The sequence below is a fragment of the Ursus maritimus genome, unplaced genomic scaffold (assembly GCF_017311325.1).
Source record: "Ursus maritimus isolate PB19 unplaced genomic scaffold, ASM1731132v1 scaffold_19, whole genome shotgun sequence".
Classification (NCBI taxonomy): domain Eukaryota; kingdom Metazoa; phylum Chordata; class Mammalia; order Carnivora; family Ursidae; genus Ursus; species Ursus maritimus.
In genome coordinates this window covers 17,842,649-17,860,219 of record NW_024424341.1, presented here as the reverse complement: position 1 = coordinate 17,860,219, position 17,571 = coordinate 17,842,649, and the positions used below count along the sequence as shown (strand labels likewise).

General features: G+C 36.3%; 1 protein-coding gene across 1 annotated transcript in view; it reads left to right on the top strand.

Moving 5' to 3' along the window:
- The window catches only part of CDH8 (cadherin 8), a 237,872-nt gene extending 224,917 nt beyond the window's left edge, over positions 1-12,955 (top strand). The window contains exons 10-11 of the mRNA XM_040633089.1: positions 10,756-11,007; positions 12,368-12,955. Coding sequence (XP_040489023.1) covers positions 10,756-11,007; positions 12,368-12,861 — 746 coding nt within the window. The 3' untranslated portion in view covers positions 12,862-12,955. The remainder of the gene's footprint in view (positions 1-10,755; positions 11,008-12,367) is intronic.
- Positions 12,956-17,571: the final 4,616 nt, after the last annotated feature.

The window sequence follows — 17,571 nt, the reverse complement described above, 5'->3', positions numbered from 1 at the left end:
ATATGTGCCCAATATGTGCCCTTGTGGTCGGTCACATTATGTCTTCCTTTAATCTGTGTCAAATCTACTTCTGCTTCACTCTTATAAGGACATGTGTTTTGAACTTAGTACCCAGCAGGTCATCCCAGATGAACTCCTCATCTCAAGATAATTCATTTAATTACATCTGCAAAGGCTCTTTTCCAAATAAGGTAACATTCACAGATTTCGAAATTAACATTTTGGATCTATCTTTTTGGAGGTCACCATGCAGACCCCTATACTTAACACCATCTCTGTATAATCTAAAAAAATTTTTTTCCCTCTTATATTAACAATTGAAAAATAGTTCATGTAGCTTCTTAAAGAATTTTAGAAGATGCTTAACTTTTATAGGCTACTTGATGAGTCCTAAGCATAGCCCAGCCTCTGTACATTTCCTCTGCGAAATGAAAACCATGTAGATATTTATAGAACTGTAGTACTGTGTGGTTATAGCAGAGTAAATTTTTCTGTTAAAAAAGTGTTAATTCATTCTATGTGTACTTGCAAATTGTTGACTAAACATTGTTTGGTGTTAGTCTAGGAACTTCCAAAAGAATTCACAATGATTTTTTTTTTTTCCCCTAAAGGCAAAGTAAACCTTGGTTGGTATTTTATGGCTAGATATACTTTATTATTAAATATTAGGAAAGTTGATAATGAACACTCGATAAACATTGACATCATGGACATCATGTGGTATTGTGGACAATCTAATGAGAGAAAAAAAAAGAAAAAGTAACAAATGATCTAATTAGGTGGCTCAGAATATCCAGTTGCTTGTTGCAGATTTAGTATGTTGGTACACTTTCAATGAATTATGTAGGAAGTTATAATGGTACTGGAGGAGACTGGCTTCACAGAGTCTTAGTTTTTATTAATTCATTGCAGCCTGATTGTTTCCAACAAGACTTAGTGTTTAGAGTAAAAATGTATACATGAAATGTAGATGGTATGATCTTCACTCCATATTCCTAGATATTAGGTATTGTATATACATATATCTATATCTAATTTGCTGAAAGCCCATAGATTTGGTATCTTTATTGGTTTGCTAGGTTTTTAGAAATAAACAGCAGATACAACACAATGATAAGAACTTAATTAAATCTCTTGTCCATACCTGCAGAGTACCAGTTCCCCTTTGTTTTGACCTTCTTGCCATTTTCATTCCATTTTACTTAACCAAGAAAATTTGAAATAAATTTGCAAGTTAAATGCCAGGAGACACTTCTCAAAAAGACAAAACATCTACTGATCTTCTCTTCATCTATTCCTTTGTCATAAATATTTGTCTGGTAAATGCCTTCATTAACTCTGGCTCCTTGTTGCTTTTGCTTGCATGTAAAAGGATAAACAAAAGCCATAGCTCCATGATTTCTAATAAATGGGAGCTAGGCAAAGTAAAAATTCTGCATCAGGGCAACAATAACAGATGAACTACAGTAAAAACAATAGAGAATTTAATTTGCCTGCTTTGTTTTATCTGGGGGGAAGAAAAAGGACAATGTGGAAAGAACATGGGATATTTAAATAATAACAAGAATAATGACCTTTCTTTTTCTACTAAAAATACAGAGAAAATAAATGGAAGGAAGGAAATTAGTTACGATTGTGGGAAAATTACACAAATAGCGTTAAAGAATTACCCAGGTAGACACTGTCTATCTTTAGATAGACTTTGTGTTTTTCATGGAGTATGCATACAGAATTAATTAGGGACTATAATACTGCTTTAGTCTGCTCAGGCTGCTGTAACAAATACTGCAAACTGGTGGCTTAAACAATAGACATTTATTTCTCATAGTTCTGGAGGTTGGGAAGTCTAAGATCGAGGTACAGGCAAGGTATATTTCATTGTGAAGCCTCTTCTCCTGGCTGCTTGTGGGGGGCCACTAGGTTGCTGTGTGCTCACGTGACCTCTTCTTTGTGTACCCACAGGTGGAGAAAGAGAAGCTCTAGAGTGTCTCTTCTAATAAGGGCACTAATTCAAGGCCCCACCCAGGACCTCATTTAACCTTAATTACTCCCTTACAGGATCTATCTCTAGACACAGCCACACTGGCAGTTAGGGATTTAGCATATCAATTGCAGGTGGGGACAGGAGCACAAGCATCAGTCTATAACAGTACTTACTGGTTTATTTACAAAAGGAAACTTTTCTTATAAGGCTATCAATATTCCATGAAGGAAGATCTATTGATTGCCGACTCCAAATGATTCAAAGACTGAATATTAACAATCAAAGACATTCCTCCTAAACTAACTATAGGAGATACTAATTCAGACTACGCACCTCCCTCCGAATTTAAGACTGTCATCCAATTTCAGCTTGGTAAAAGGGAATTCTGGTGCGTACCTCTTTACCACGACGGTAGTTCATGTATTTTGGATATCTGAGACGGTACTTCGGATATTCTTCCCCTTGGTCTTCTCTATTTGAATCTAAGCATTCTTAGTTTATTGCTCATGTTACAGGATAAGAGATATGCCCAGATCAAGACTTAGAAACTATGAGTATTTCTCTTAGATTTCCACATAGAGTCAGGCTATATATATCCTTTCCAACAGCCTAAAATCGAACCTTCTCATGGACTTATTCTGAATCATATATAATTCCATAATTCCCTATGACAAAATAACATGAAAGGAAATAAATAGGAGACCTACCAAATGCGGCTAATGATTACCTAGTCTTTCATTCCCTTAACAAATCTTTGCTGAGTACTCATTATGTATCTTATTTGGTTATTTGTTACTTAGAAGTTCCTCAGTTTGTTTCTGCATCCCCAGGGTCTATCACATCCCTATTACTATATTATTCTTTGTAATAAGTGCTTTGATGAAAATATAAAGTTTTATTTTTTTTAATAAGATTGCATAACAAATCTATCTGGGAAAGTTGGGGACAGTTAGTAAAGGAAATTATCCACAAAAAGAAAAAAGGCATTTAAGCACAGCCATAAAGAATGCCTAACTATTAATTCAAATTAGGGCTAAGGGAGGGTAGAGAGACTATCAGAAGAAAGAGCAATTACAAAAGTGCTGAGGGGTGAAGATCCTTGACTAAAAGGCCAGGATGGCTGGAACAGAGTGGAACGGTAGGACATGAATCAGGAGAATGAGGAAGGGCCAAACCATGCAAGTCACATGGGAAGAAAAAGAATCTGTAACAAATTCTACATGGACTTAGCAAGCTGCTGATGTATACTGAGTTGATCACGTCCTTAAAACTGAAACATTCTAAACAAAAGTGGACAAAACAAGCTGACCAGTGTTGTTAAGACGACCTTCGCTCTGTGTCAAGTCCTGTGCTGAAGGCTGGAAATAGAGCCTTGACTAAGGCTAGTCTCCCTCAAGGGGGTTAGACTCTAGTGAGATAATAAATACACATTTTACTGAATATTATCTATTTTCTCTACAAGGTAAAAACACTGCATAAAAATTCTAAGACTTTAAGATGGCTGTTTTTGATACAGCCTGTAACGACTTCCAGTAAAGCTCTAACAGGTAAATCTGGAGGAAAAAAATGGCAACAACTAAGCATATAAGTGAATATATTTATTTATGATGAATCTGTTATTAGAATCTGAAGGGAATTTCATACATAATGGCATAATGTAATATACTGTCTGAAATAAAGCAAGCCTATATACCTACCATTTATCTGGTCCCTGCTTTACTGTTTATTTAGTGTAGACCTTGTATTACTCAGCCAAGGAGTAAGGAACCCAATGATATCACTATTTTGGGTATACTGTCATTTGGAGTATGCTTGGTGCTGTTGGTCCACTTTAACTTCCCACCAAGATCTTTCCTTCAACAGTCAGTCACAAGCAGAAACAAATAGGTTTGAAGTATGAAGCAAGATTCTGGGAACGGAGTCCTTCATACCCCTTGGTGTAAAGCTCCTAAGCAGAACATTCCAAGAGGATGAGAAAATGGGAAAATCCCTAACTGGAGGAAATTTAGGGAATATGGATATATGACTATTTCATCTACTAAGAATATCAGACAACCAGGTGATAAGTTTAAGAAGTGTCGCTATCATCTCAGTGCAGCATAAATGCATGAGATGGGCAGCAACTGGACATTACTCTCCACCTGGATATTGATCCTCTCTCCAGAATGCCAAATGATTTTGTTCTACCCTTAAACAGATCTTGATAAAACACCCTTCTTCCCTTTCTCAAACCCTGTTTTTATATACTCAATTTCAAGAGATTTAAATTTAAAAATCATGACATACATGTCTATGGGCTTTCAGTGAGCACTCTTTTTTCCTCATCAACTTTCCAGTTTTAGAAAATGTGTTTTCTCCAGTAAGTCATTATCAAGATATGCTCTTCCGTTTCCTCAAAAGGAAAAGTAAACGCAGTAAGTGTAAAAATCAGGGGCAGAAGCCATAAGATAGAATAGGTTGCAATGCAGAGGCAAGATGACAGAAATTGGAAATGCATGAAAATATGAAGGACTGAAAAGGTTTTTAAATAATACTATAATGCAGTTGAATCCAGGTTTAGAGGTGTTGAACAATTGTCCTTTATGTGACTGCCTTTTCCCTTTGCCTCATTGGAAAGAAAAAAAGAAAAGAAAAGAAGAAAAATTAAGGGAAAAAAGTGCAAGTGAACAGATAACAAAAAGTACCTTCCAATAAATACCATCAATCATCTTAATGTTAAAAGTCAAAAGCTGTTTTCTTTTTTAGTATCAAGAACAAGGTACAGGTGTCATCCTAATTTCTTATGCTCAGAATTGTTAGAGGGTCTAGTTAGTATAGTACAATAAGAAAAAAATAATATAGGCATTTAAGACTATAATTTTCCCTCTAAACATTGCTTTAGCTGTATCCCTCACATTTTGATTTGCTGTATTTTCATTTGCATTGTCTCACAATACTTTCTAACTTTCCTTTTGACCTCTTCTTTGACCCAATAGTTATTAAAGAAAGCACTGTTTAATTTCCACATATTTGTGAGTTTCCTACATTTCTTTCTATTACATGCATTTAATTTAACTCCATTATGGTCAGAAAACATATTTCGCATTATTATCCTTTTAAATTTACTGAAGTTTATTTTATGGTCTCCCATATTATCTACACTGCAGGATGTTCCATGTGTACTTAAGAAGGATATTATTCTGCTGTGGTAAGTGCAGGGTTCTATAGATAGCTCTTAGATACAGTTGGTTTACACTGTCTCTCAAGTCCTCTATTTCCTTGTTTATTTCTGCCTAGTTGTTTTACTCATTGTTGAAAGTGGGATACTGGAATATCCAGCTGTTACCTTTGAATTTCTAGATATCATATGTTCAAGAAAATATTACACACTTACTGTTTTTTATACAATTGCTTTTTAAAACACTTAAGAAAAAAAGGAGAAAAACTATGTATTCCATCTTTCATAATGACATAATTACTTTTCATGATGCTCTTTGTTTTTAATGTGGATTTGAATTACCATCTGGGGTTATTAGCTTTCAGTCCAAAAAAAGTTCGTTTAGTGTTTCTTACAAGGCATGTCTGCTGATGACAAATTCCCTCAGCTTTTGTTTATTTTCAAAGTCCCTATTTCATATTCTTTTTGTTTGTTTTGGAAAGAAAGCTTTGTTGAATATATGATCCTTGCTTGAAAGTGTTTGCTTTAAGCATTTTGAATATGTTTATCCCATGTCCCTCTGGCCTCCATTATTTCTAGAAAACTTCAGTTATTAATCTTTCTTTCGGGGGGGGGGTCCCTTGCAAGTGATGAGTCAGTTTCTTCTCCCTTTAAAGTTGTTCTCCCTGTCTTTGGCTTTCATTATTTATACTATGAAACATTGTTTATGAATCTCTTTGTGTTTACCTTCTTGGAGTTTTTTGAGATTTCTGAATGTGTAAGCTAATGTTTTAAAAATCTTTTGAAGTTGTCAGCTTTATGTTTTTCTTTTCCTTTCTTTCTCTCCTGATATTTTTCTTCCACATGTGTTGGTACACTTAATAGTGTCCCACATTTTTCCGAGTCTCTGTTCATTTTTCTTCATTCTTTTTTTCTCTCCATTCTTCAGCCTGCATATTTTCTATCCATCTATCTTCAAGTCCACAGATGCTTTCTTTTGCCAGCTCAGATCTACTGTTTAGCCACTCTAATTAATATTTTATTTCAGTTATTGTGCTTAACTCCAGAATTTCCATTGTGCTCTTTTTAAAAATAATTTCTATCTACCCATTGATATTCTCTATTTGATGTGGCAGTATCACCATACTTTTCCATTTTTTCTTTAATCATGGTTTATTTTAGTTTACTGAACACATTTATAATGGTCCCTTAGAAGTCTGTATAATCTGATAGCTGGTTGCTTTCATGAATAGTTTCTTTTGCTTTTTTTTTTTTTTCCCCTGTTGTATGGGCTTCCTGTTTGTGTGTCTTGTAATCTTTTGTTGGAAACTGGACATTTTAGATAATTTATTATAATAAATATGATTATTGGCTCCCCACCCAGAGCCTGTCATTGCAATTTACTTGTTTATTTGTTTAATGACTGGCTGGAGTATTTTCATTAAGTCGATTTCCTCTCTGCAGTATTAAGCCACTGATATTTCACCTCAGGAGATCCCAGCCTTAGGTATGCCCACAGTCACCCTAGAATGACACTGGTTTTGGCAGGGTTCTGTTAAGCTCCACTAATTGCCAGATGATTTCTGTTTTCAGTTTTGGGGCAAGCTTGCTCTACAGACTAGAAGGAGCCCAAACTTGATTGGATTAGAGTTTTCTCTAGGTCAGTGTTCCAGATATGTTCTGCCCAGGCATGTTCCTCCCCCAATCTCTAGCTCTGGTCCTCTGCTTGCAAAATTGTAAGCCACTGACACTGAGCTGAGTTGGAAACTATGATGTGTTTCTCTGGGTGAAGCATCTGCTTTAGATGATGAGCGCTAGGGGACGGTAGCCTCAAGTCTTTTTGACTTGCCCCTCCCAGCATGTAACCACTGCCTTACAGGTCAGGGGAAGGGCAACTGAGGCCCTATAATCCCAGCAGAGCTCTGCACAGGGAGATTCTCTGTCACACAAGAACAGGCTGTGAGGAAGGAAAGCGCCCTCTCTTGGCCACACTCACCCAAAATTTAGTTTCAACAGAAGATGTCTAGGAGTAGGATGAAACTGGTGTCACCTCCTATTTCCCAATAAGACAGTCCTTTATCTGCTAGCTGAGGGGAGGGGGAGCCCTGTGTTCTTGGCTGAACCAGTTTAGAGTAGGATTTCCATCTCACAGAACTGGGAGAAGGGATGGAGAGTGGGTTCTGCTTCACACACCATGATCTCACTATTCTTACTAACCTTTGGTAAATTCTCTCGGATAAATGGTTCTTCATTTGCTGCTTGCCTCCAGGACCATTTCTAGAGATGTTAAATGGTTTTCCTTGTATAATTTTCACCATTTTCACTAGGGAACAGTTCTGTGGAGCTCCTTACATTGTCTTGTTGAAGTGGAACTCTGTAATGAGATATATTTTTAAAAGTAAAAAGGAAGGTTTAGAAGATTGTTAAAATTAAAATTAATGCATAAAACAATTGCACTCTATACACTAGCAACAATGATTTGAAAGTGCATTTTTAAAAAGGTAATATTATCAAAGCAACAAAATATATACAGTACCAGTGATAAATCTAACAAAAGATGTGAAATTCTCTTGTAGCTAAAATAAAAAAAATATTGACATATACTAAAGGAAATAAGGAAACTATGATCTTGAAATGGAATACTAAAGATTATAAAGATGCCAATTCTTTCAAAATTGACTTACATTTTAATATAATTTCTACGCAAGTTCTTAGAGGGATTTCCAAAGAACTTGATAATCTGATTCTCTATTTCTCAGAAATTAGCAAATGAACAAGAATAGCCAAGATACTCTTAAAGAAGGGCATGATGGGGAAAATAACCTCATAAATGTCAAGATTTATTATAAAGTTTCCATACATAAAATGTGAGTGTGGTATTGGTGGAGGATTATAAAAACAGAGCCTTGGAACATAATAGAGAGCCCCTAGAAGATGAGGATGCACAAAAATTTGACTTGTGAGACACTGAGTGTTGAAGAGCAGTGGGTAAGGGGTAAGTCCCACAATAATTAACCGTAGGAAAATTACCAGTACAGAAAAAAACCCAATTCCTTACAATCACCTAAATGTGAAAAATAACATTTAAAAATATTTTATGTAGTTCACAATTTTAAAAATAAATTTAGAAATACTAATCTAAAAGAGAAAAAATTGACTATATTAAATTAAAACTTATGAAATTAAAAGGCAACACAAGTTTTAAAGAAACCAACTACTACTGTATAGAAGACGCGTAACATGTAGAAAAAAATGTATTTCAAATACAAGAATTTGAAGTGTGTAAAACTGCTGGTATTTGTTTTTTAAATGTATATGGTAATGACAATTTTATTTGGCATAATAAAATAACTCAAGTAAGTCAATAATAAATATAAACACTAATAAAAAATAGAAAAAAAGGGGCGCCTGGGTGGCACAGCGGTTAAGCGTCTGCCTTTGGCTCAGGGTGTGATCCTGGCGTTCTGGGATTGAGCCCCACATCAGGCTCCTCTGCTATGAGCCTGCTTCTTCCTCTCCCACTCCCCCTGCTTGTGTTCCCTCTCTCGCTGGCTGTCTCTATCTCTGTTAAATAAATAAAATCTTTAAAAAAGAAAAAAATAGAAAAAAAATCGGGGGAATGAGTAGGCAGATAGTGAATTGACTTGCTTGAATGTAGCAGGTAAAATCTGGCAAAAATGTCTCACAGACTTCCTCTACTCAGTCAATAATTTTCTGTACATGGGAGGGTAACAACATATGCATATGCCAGGTATAGTAAAAAATATGAGTTGAGCGGTGGACCCACCAATGCTTTTCTAAGTACTAAAGAGAATAGCTTTCTTTGGCAATGAGCAATACTCCTGCTGCAGTTTCTAAATTATCATTATAGATTGTTTTAAAGAGAGAATATGCAAAAATAGTTTCCCATATAAATAATGTCAACCACAAAAAGACAAAGCCTCATTGTAATTTTATTAATTGCATCTTGAGGAACAATTCCCATCTTCTGTTTTGAACTATAGTATATGAAATCATCCACAAATGTTCCTTGCACTAATTAACTGTACTCAAACTTGTCACACACTTTCTGAAAATAAAACATGGCTACATATTCTCTATCTGTTGTGAGATAATGTTCTCCTGTTTTTAGCTTAATGGTATTTCCTTCTAGGTCATGGAAATAAAGATAACTGGATCATTTGGTACAACACTGCGTAACTCTATTCGAGACCTCTTTTCACTCTTCAGATTACTAAATAATGAGGCAAAACCAGAAGAAATTTAGAAAAAATGTTAACACATCTGAGTGTTTTCCTCTTTGCTTACTAGCAAGGCATATTATAGATCCACTTACATCTCAAACAAAAGTATATGTAATTTATACATCTATTTTGGGAAATGGCTATCATTTTTTAAAAAAATTCTGATATAGCACTACATGGTACAGAATATTTAACATACTTATTTAAAGTCATTTGAGTGGAATATCTGTTCATGTATCTCAGTGTGCTGGACCAGGACATCGATGACCAGGAATTGGACAACAATAGCTTGGAATCCCTGCTTAATACGCAACAATGAGGCAGCCAGGTGTTCTAGGGTCTATAAACTTGCCAATATGTGAAACAAAATTCTAACTGAAATAATCCTTTTGGCCAAATAACATTATACACATTAACCAATACTATGTTTATTTGCTTTTGTCTAAAATATCGGTAAGATAATGTGTTCCCATTTTGAATAGATGTAGGTCTTTCATTAATCAAAATGAGAAAATATTAATAACTAATATATAAAATATGAGTATAGTTCATGACCTAGGCATGAATGACCACAAAAATTTATTTTGGGGGTAAAACTCTGAGAACCATAGGGCTAGCATGGGTCCAATTACTCCTCACTGACAAGTTTTACCTTGCGCCCTTCAGTATTGCTTAAATGTCTTAAAGTACTGCTCTAGATAGCCAATGTATCTTTCCAAATTCATCACTCAATACATGCAAAATATAACATCTGCTTCTGTAACTTCTCATTTTATTCTTATTTGTGTAACCACTATAGGTCTTCTATACAGAATTTTAATGTATGTGGCATATCTCCTCCAATTGGCAACAAATGGGACTTTTGTTCTGTCTTAGTTTAAATGCTCAAGGGCATGAATGACTCTTTATAGGCACCTGTGGGAATCAACAAAGCGCACTGTTTTGCATGCCATATTGTCATATAGTCTATCTTTTAATACAGAGCTTCGTCAACATGCTTTTCAAATGTGGTGAAATTCTATCCAGCCAATTTTGCATTGTCAGGATAAATGAGAGAAAATTAATCTTATTTATGGAGATATGGGTTGATTTGTGTCTTCTGAAAGGACACTTGAAAATTATTTTTATAAAAGAAATCTTTTGCATTTACAAAGTGATGGTAAAATGTCATTAGTTCATCACGGAGCCCCATTTATTAAACCCTGTTAGGGTGTGGATGCTTTGGTCCATGCCAAATGGGGAAGTGGGGAGAGGGGAGGGGGAAAGAACCTGAGCGGTCCAGTGGAGTTGGGACAGTCTTGAGTTTTGCAGAGGATTTACTAGAAAAACAAGTGTTGTTTGGGCAGCCATTTTGAAACGATGCAAACTATTTTAATTTTTACTTTTTCCAGATAATTCCCTCAGCATTTTGGCAAAGCATAATGGATTCAACCGCCAGAAGCAAGAAGTCTATCTTTTACCAATCGTAATCAGTGATAGTGGGAATCCTCCTCTGAGTAGCACCAGCACCCTGACCATCCGGGTCTGTGGCTGCAGCAGTGACGGAGTTGTCCAGTCTTGTAATGTTGAAGCTTATGTCCTTCCGATTGGACTCAGTATGGGGGCCTTAATTGCCATATTAGCATGTATCATTTTGCTGCTAGGTATGTATTTCCTTCATAGCTTAATGGTCATCATTTTTCTGGTTCATAAATGACTGTAAATTAGGACAGCAAACCTGAACCTCAGTGAGGTGTCAGCATTCTTATAGGGAAAAATAACTTTCTTGCACTTCTGCAGGCTTTGAGATCACTAAAGAGGGGTGAAGGAAGAAAAGTGCTATGGCAGCCAACGTCCAGTTGGAGAGGACAATTCAGTGCCTTTTTCAATCCCATCACCAGTGAAAAGATGGGAGTATAATGGTGGTGGAAGTGGGGATGGACCTTTATGTGGTTACAACAGCATCTATTCTATAAAAAGGCCTACAGATCTGATGTACACCAATTTACTGCAATGGGATGCTCGCATGTATCCAAAATACTCTTTTTCCTAAATAATATATAGAGTGGGTTGCTGAGTCCACCCAAAAACGAAGTTTGATGAGATAGAAAGAAAACAAACAAAAATTTTTTTTAATTACACTGTGTTCCTCAGATATTTTCTTGATATCAATGTCAAATTAAAATGAAGATTGCAAATTAAGGCACGTTTTGTGACTTTTCTATTAAAAATATCCAATTATAAAAATGACATCAGAGAGTAGGAAGATACACAAGAGGAAAGTCGTACGTTATCCTGTCCTTCAGCAAAGGCTATGTCAGTTACTGTCTTTCCAGTTGCAGCTGTCCTCTTCACCCAGTGTCTGGATTAACCTTATTTCTAGCCATATTGTACCCCATGAGCCCCATGAAGTTTGATTTGGCTAGCCTGGCTTGTTAGGTATGTATCCGTTTCCCTTTGCCCACTCATAGGCTTACCTTCCCAGACGGAGGAGCCCCAGCTTTTCTACAAGACAAGAATTGTCCGTGCCACTTTGCGTTCATGCTGATATATCACTTCGTCTGTGAATGAACATTAGTTGATTGGAGAGAGTCTTGAAGAGCTGTAAGATGCAAAATACACTAGACAGGATTAATTCTGCTCCTTTTCTTTATAGAAGAAGGGCATGGAATCAAAGGATATTAAATGGCTTGTCCAAGAGCCACAGCAAGTTAGTTATTTTATCTGTGCTGTTTTCTATTTTGTGCCATTTATTCTAGAGCTTATAACAGTATTACATGCAGCTTTCACCACGGATAGATGCAAACTTACTCTTTTAACCCAGCTTCATCACCATTTAGTACGCAGAAGCAACCTGGAATAATACTCATTCAGAATTCAATCCCCATCCTTCAGAAAGGTGTTTAACTTAATTCCCACGTGAACGTTATTAAGGCAATGCCACTCTCTCTTAACATGCACGATGCGGTACTTGTGAAATTCTTTGCGAGTTAAGCTAATTGTTATTTCACATTTTCCCTACAGTCATCGTGGTGCTGTTTGTAACTCTGCGGCGACATAAAAATGAGCCATTAATTATTAAAGATGATGAAGATGTACGAGAAAACATCATCCGCTATGATGATGAAGGAGGAGGGGAGGAAGACACAGAGGCTTTTGATATTGCGACTTTACAAAACCCAGATGGAATTAATGGATTTTTACCCCGTAAGGATATTAAACCAGATTTGCAGTTTATGCCAAGGCAAGGGCTTGCTCCTGTTCCAAATGGTGTTGATGTCGATGAATTTATAAATGTGCGGCTACACGAGGCAGATAATGACCCCACTGCCCCGCCATATGACTCCATTCAGATTTATGGCTATGAAGGCCGAGGGTCTGTGGCTGGCTCTCTCAGCTCCTTGGAGTCCACCACCTCAGACTCAGACCAGAATTTTGACTACCTCAGTGACTGGGGTCCCCGCTTTAAGAGACTGGGAGAACTCTACTCTGTTGGTGAAAGTGACAAAGAAACTTGACAGTGGATTATAAATTAATCAGTGGAACTGAGCATTCTGTAATATTCTAGGGTCACACCCCTTAGATACAACCAATGTGGCTATTTGTTTTAGAGGCAAGTTTAGCACCAATCATCTATAAACTCAACTACATTTCAATGTTGAACCAAAAATTAATAAAAATAAAAAGTATATGTTAGGAGGTTATAAATCTTGTGGAGTGTGAATTAAAGTATGTGGAGTGTCTAGAAGTCTTTGGATATTTGATATTTACCTAACCACCACAGACAAAGATTGGGATCCTGGCTAATCCTTAGAGAGATGGTTTAAAAAGAGGAAAAAATCAAAATTAAAAGGTGCTTTCTTAGAAAAATGGACCTGCAAGAAATGTGCTGCTGATATGTGTCTTCTGCAAGGATTTTTATAAATGCAAATGGTTTTTTCCCCTTCACCAATAAGGATCCCGCCACAAATGATAAAGCAATACTTGGTCCGCTGTACATGATGACTTTTTGGAGTTTGGGGAGGCCTCCTAGATTATACGGTACGGTGACCACACATGTACATAACTGTTGGCCCCACTCATCAGAGACTAAACAGCATCCTTAAATATTGTGTCGAGCCTTAAAATATTCACATGTTCGTAATCCATTCCAGGGTGGGGATTGCCAACTCAGTGGTGGGAGGAGAGAAATCCCATTCAAACAGGCTTGTTTTCTGGAAGCAGGATTACTCGTTCCCTCCACTTCATCTTCTTCCACAAGGACACAAAGATAAACTGTATCACACAGTGGACTACATAAGAGACAGATGGTTTTATTGCTAGCGCGTGAATTTATTTGTTTAATCCTCAAAATAAATATTTTATTGATGTCCATTAATGTTTTTATTTATTAAGGTCGGTAATCTATAGATTAAGGGACTATATGGAAAAAAACCCCTAAATTATATCCATTAATAATCCTTTAGATTGTTTTATATAAATATATATATATATACAATGAATGTTTAATACATGTACATTTTGATGAGATGAGTATGGCAGGCAATATTATCAAAGGGGGAGCTACTAGTCTCTTTAGAGTAGAAAGTGTCATTGTGGCTGGTGATGGCAGGAGCAACATTTTCCCAGAGAAACTTTTGGACTGTTTTCTATTTTGTTCATAATCCTAGTATTTGGTGTTTTTACTACAAGCACAAACATCTGAAAGTATATTGATTCATGTGAATATTTAAACTCTAGACTTTTAGATACCTACATAATGTCCTGCCCAATAAACATGCTTCAAGTTCCCCCCCTGTTTTAGAGCAGGAACTGGTTTGTACATAATTTTACTGCTTTTGTTTTTAGCACTTCTCTCCCTGATCTTCATGGTGATGCACAGAACGTCTTAGACTCCAAAAAAAGAACAGCACTAGAAGATGTGAGCATATTCAATTTGTAACACAGTCCTGCCATTTAGAAGTAGAAAATGTATGATAAAAATCAAGTACTACATGCAGATCATTTTAATTTTCTACTTTGCTTTAATGCAATATTGTTTATTTACTTCATGTATTGTATTCAGAGAAACTCCTGTATTGTTTCCTACTTTGTGAAATATATTTTTATAAATACCTTTGTTGTCATCACTTTTTTTTTTCCCAATCAGAGGAAGATCTGTTAAGAGAGACATCAACTCTAATTCGCATTCTAGAATGTTCAACTAAATTATCCCAAGGGTCACTTTGATTTGTAAGAGTCTTTATTATAAAGAAGCAGAGAAGGGAAATGACCTGGCAATGATCACACAGCAAGTTGCCAGCAGGGACATTAAAGGAACGTGGTGTATGGAAAGGCTAGTCCAGCTGTGTCGGTTGGGTCCTCCTGGCAGCAGAAACTTAACAGAGTTAAGAGTAAAAGAAAAAAGAAGCAGGAATGAGCAGGGCAAGACTTCAGACAGGAATACAAGTCTAAACTTATAGAAGTAAAGTGATCAGTGAGCAGGATTTAGCAACAGAGACCTAAAATGCAAACCAAACATGACCAACTTCCGCCAAATGGGTTCTGAGTCAAAGACTACCTGACAAGGGATCTCTCATTGGGAAAAAAGTAGTTGGGGTCTAGTTCCCTTGCCAGCTCAGTCCTTGGCTTGAGGTTGCCTGGGAGGAGCATGACTTTAGCTTGAATACCAAAGATGCCAACTCCTAAAGACCGCCTCCTCTGTGGCAGAAACAAAATGTTCAAATATTAGAAACTACAACTATCCAGGGACTTAGTTGAGTTATTGAGTTCCCACTGCCTGAAAATAGTTCATGTTTTATGCTTATCACTCTGGCTACTGGACACGTTTTCTTGAGGTCAAAGTGATGGTCCAAAGTGACTTAGGCTTGGCACAGTGTCTAAAACAAATATTTAGTGAATATAGATGATTAATGGTAGTTGTGATAGTAACTAGCAGTAATATTCCAACTAAACCAAGATGAAATCATTACCTTTTTCCTTAGTTCTTGCTTATCAGACTCATCTCTAATGTACTTCTCAATGAAGCGCCATAGATTAGAGACATACAGATATGTCTAGCAGAAAAATTACTCTTTTTCAGGAATATAAAATCTATATCTTCCAATCTTGGCACTCAAAAGGATAATCTTTATATGGTGGTTTTTGTGGGCAGGAGAGGATGCCTCGCATACCAGTTGCCTAAATTTTACCTCAAATTTACTTGCCCAGGAAGGGAGAATGAAAGTGTTCATCTCTTGGCAATTTACTTCGCCCCCACGCTAGCATTTTGTGCTTTAAAAGTCCCTTTAAGGTTTTGTAATATGGAGCCAAGTAAACACCATGTTCAAGGATACTTTTAAGAGTACCCTGCATTTACATAAACTTCTGAGGAACACACACACACACGCACACACGCACACACGCACACACACCTTGACTTAAGCACTTTTATTTTAGCAATAGAGTTGTTAGGACTTCCTCAACCTAGAGAAGGTAATGGGATTCCCAGCCTTTTTCAGGATTTAAGTATCTGATGCTCAGCTCTTTAAAGAAGACATTTTCTTAACTTTATCAGTGACTATTTTTATCTCGGCATTGTTTTCTCTTGCAGCAACACTGACATATGTCCTACATATACATGTGTGGCTATTTTTCAAATAAAATGTTTATTCAGTCCACAGGCATTTTAATGTGACTGTAAGTTTTTCTTGGGTTCTAACCACTAGTCATTTTCCATTCTTGAAACTTATGCCTGCATGATGTTTCTCTGCCTAATGGAAGACAGCTGTTGAGTGGGAACCAAGTGAGACAAAATTACCTCCCTCTGCCTACCTCACATCTCAAAGTTCCTGTCTGGGGAACTGATGCATCCATGGGTGACTGGACACCACATGCAATCAATTCAACCTCAACCCTGTCCACTATTCGAGCAAATCAAATTACAAAAACGTCTCTTAAAGATCCATGTATGTATACCATAGAGTATTAAGAGGATATTCCTTACAAAAATCTTTTATGAATATGGTTATTATAAGATTAAGAATAGTTTATAATAGGATGATTAAAATATTCTAGAAATTATACACAAGTATTAACCTTGCTGCATAGAATTGTGATTTCTGAAATATAAACTTGACAGTGGAAATGCTTTGGAAAAATGTGTGGGTGTTTGTGTGTATATAAAATAAAAGAAAACTTATATCCACTGGCATCACCAGTGAAATCAGGATGCTTAGAAAGAGACAAATGTGTTTTTTGGAGAGTTTCCTTAATCAGATGCTTAAAGTAAGAGAAGTCTCTGCATGAGACTTGGAAATCTCCTAGGAGCAGCCAGATTCCACACTGAGACTCCACAGAGTTCTGGGCTGTGCTGTGGTTTGGAGACGGAAAAGCGGGTGCTGGGAGCTAAGTAGCCAATTACTCTTTATAGCCACATAAGGACTGGAGGCAAGTAAGCCCTTCCAACAAGTTGTATTATGCCATCACTGGCTTTGCAGGGAATCTCACGAATGTATAACCTTCTGATTGCCTTTTTGATTGAAAGTTCCATCTGAGATCAGGACAGTACAACCAGTAATAAGATTTCTAAAAATCCCATCACTGGCACTGTTGGAAAGGCTGAGCATGACTGAAATCCCATCATTGTCAGTCAAAAAGATAAGGTAACAGTGGGCATCACTATAAAAGCTATATAAATGCACAATTTAAACATGAATATCAACATGGAGAAAGAATATATGTTTATATTTCTATTTATATACACACATAGACCTAATTAAGTTATGGCGATTAATTTTATATTTGTCATTTTTCATTCCACAATCCCACACTATCAAAATCCTGGAAGGGTGGCTTCTTGTTTTTCTGAATCTAACCTTGAATTGGAAAGAGATTGGATTGAAGGTAAACAGTTTTACATGCAAGTTTTTATTTGAGAACAAAATAGCAGCTCATAATATCTGGGATTAGAATGAAATGAATCACATTGTGAAGCTAGACTGAGATGTTTTTATATTATTGTGTTTTTGTGGAGAAAATAATTGTAGAATGTGTTTTGAAGGTAATAGTTTTCAACATATTTTTATTTTACTCAATTTCAGTACTATTTTATTTGCTAGACAGTTTCTTTGCAGAGTGACTCAGTTGGCCAAACAGTGTACATCGATTGTTGTCACTGTGGTTATGGCTCATCTGATGATTGTGGAAGACAGAAATTCTATCATTAAAGTAGAGATTTATTTTTATTA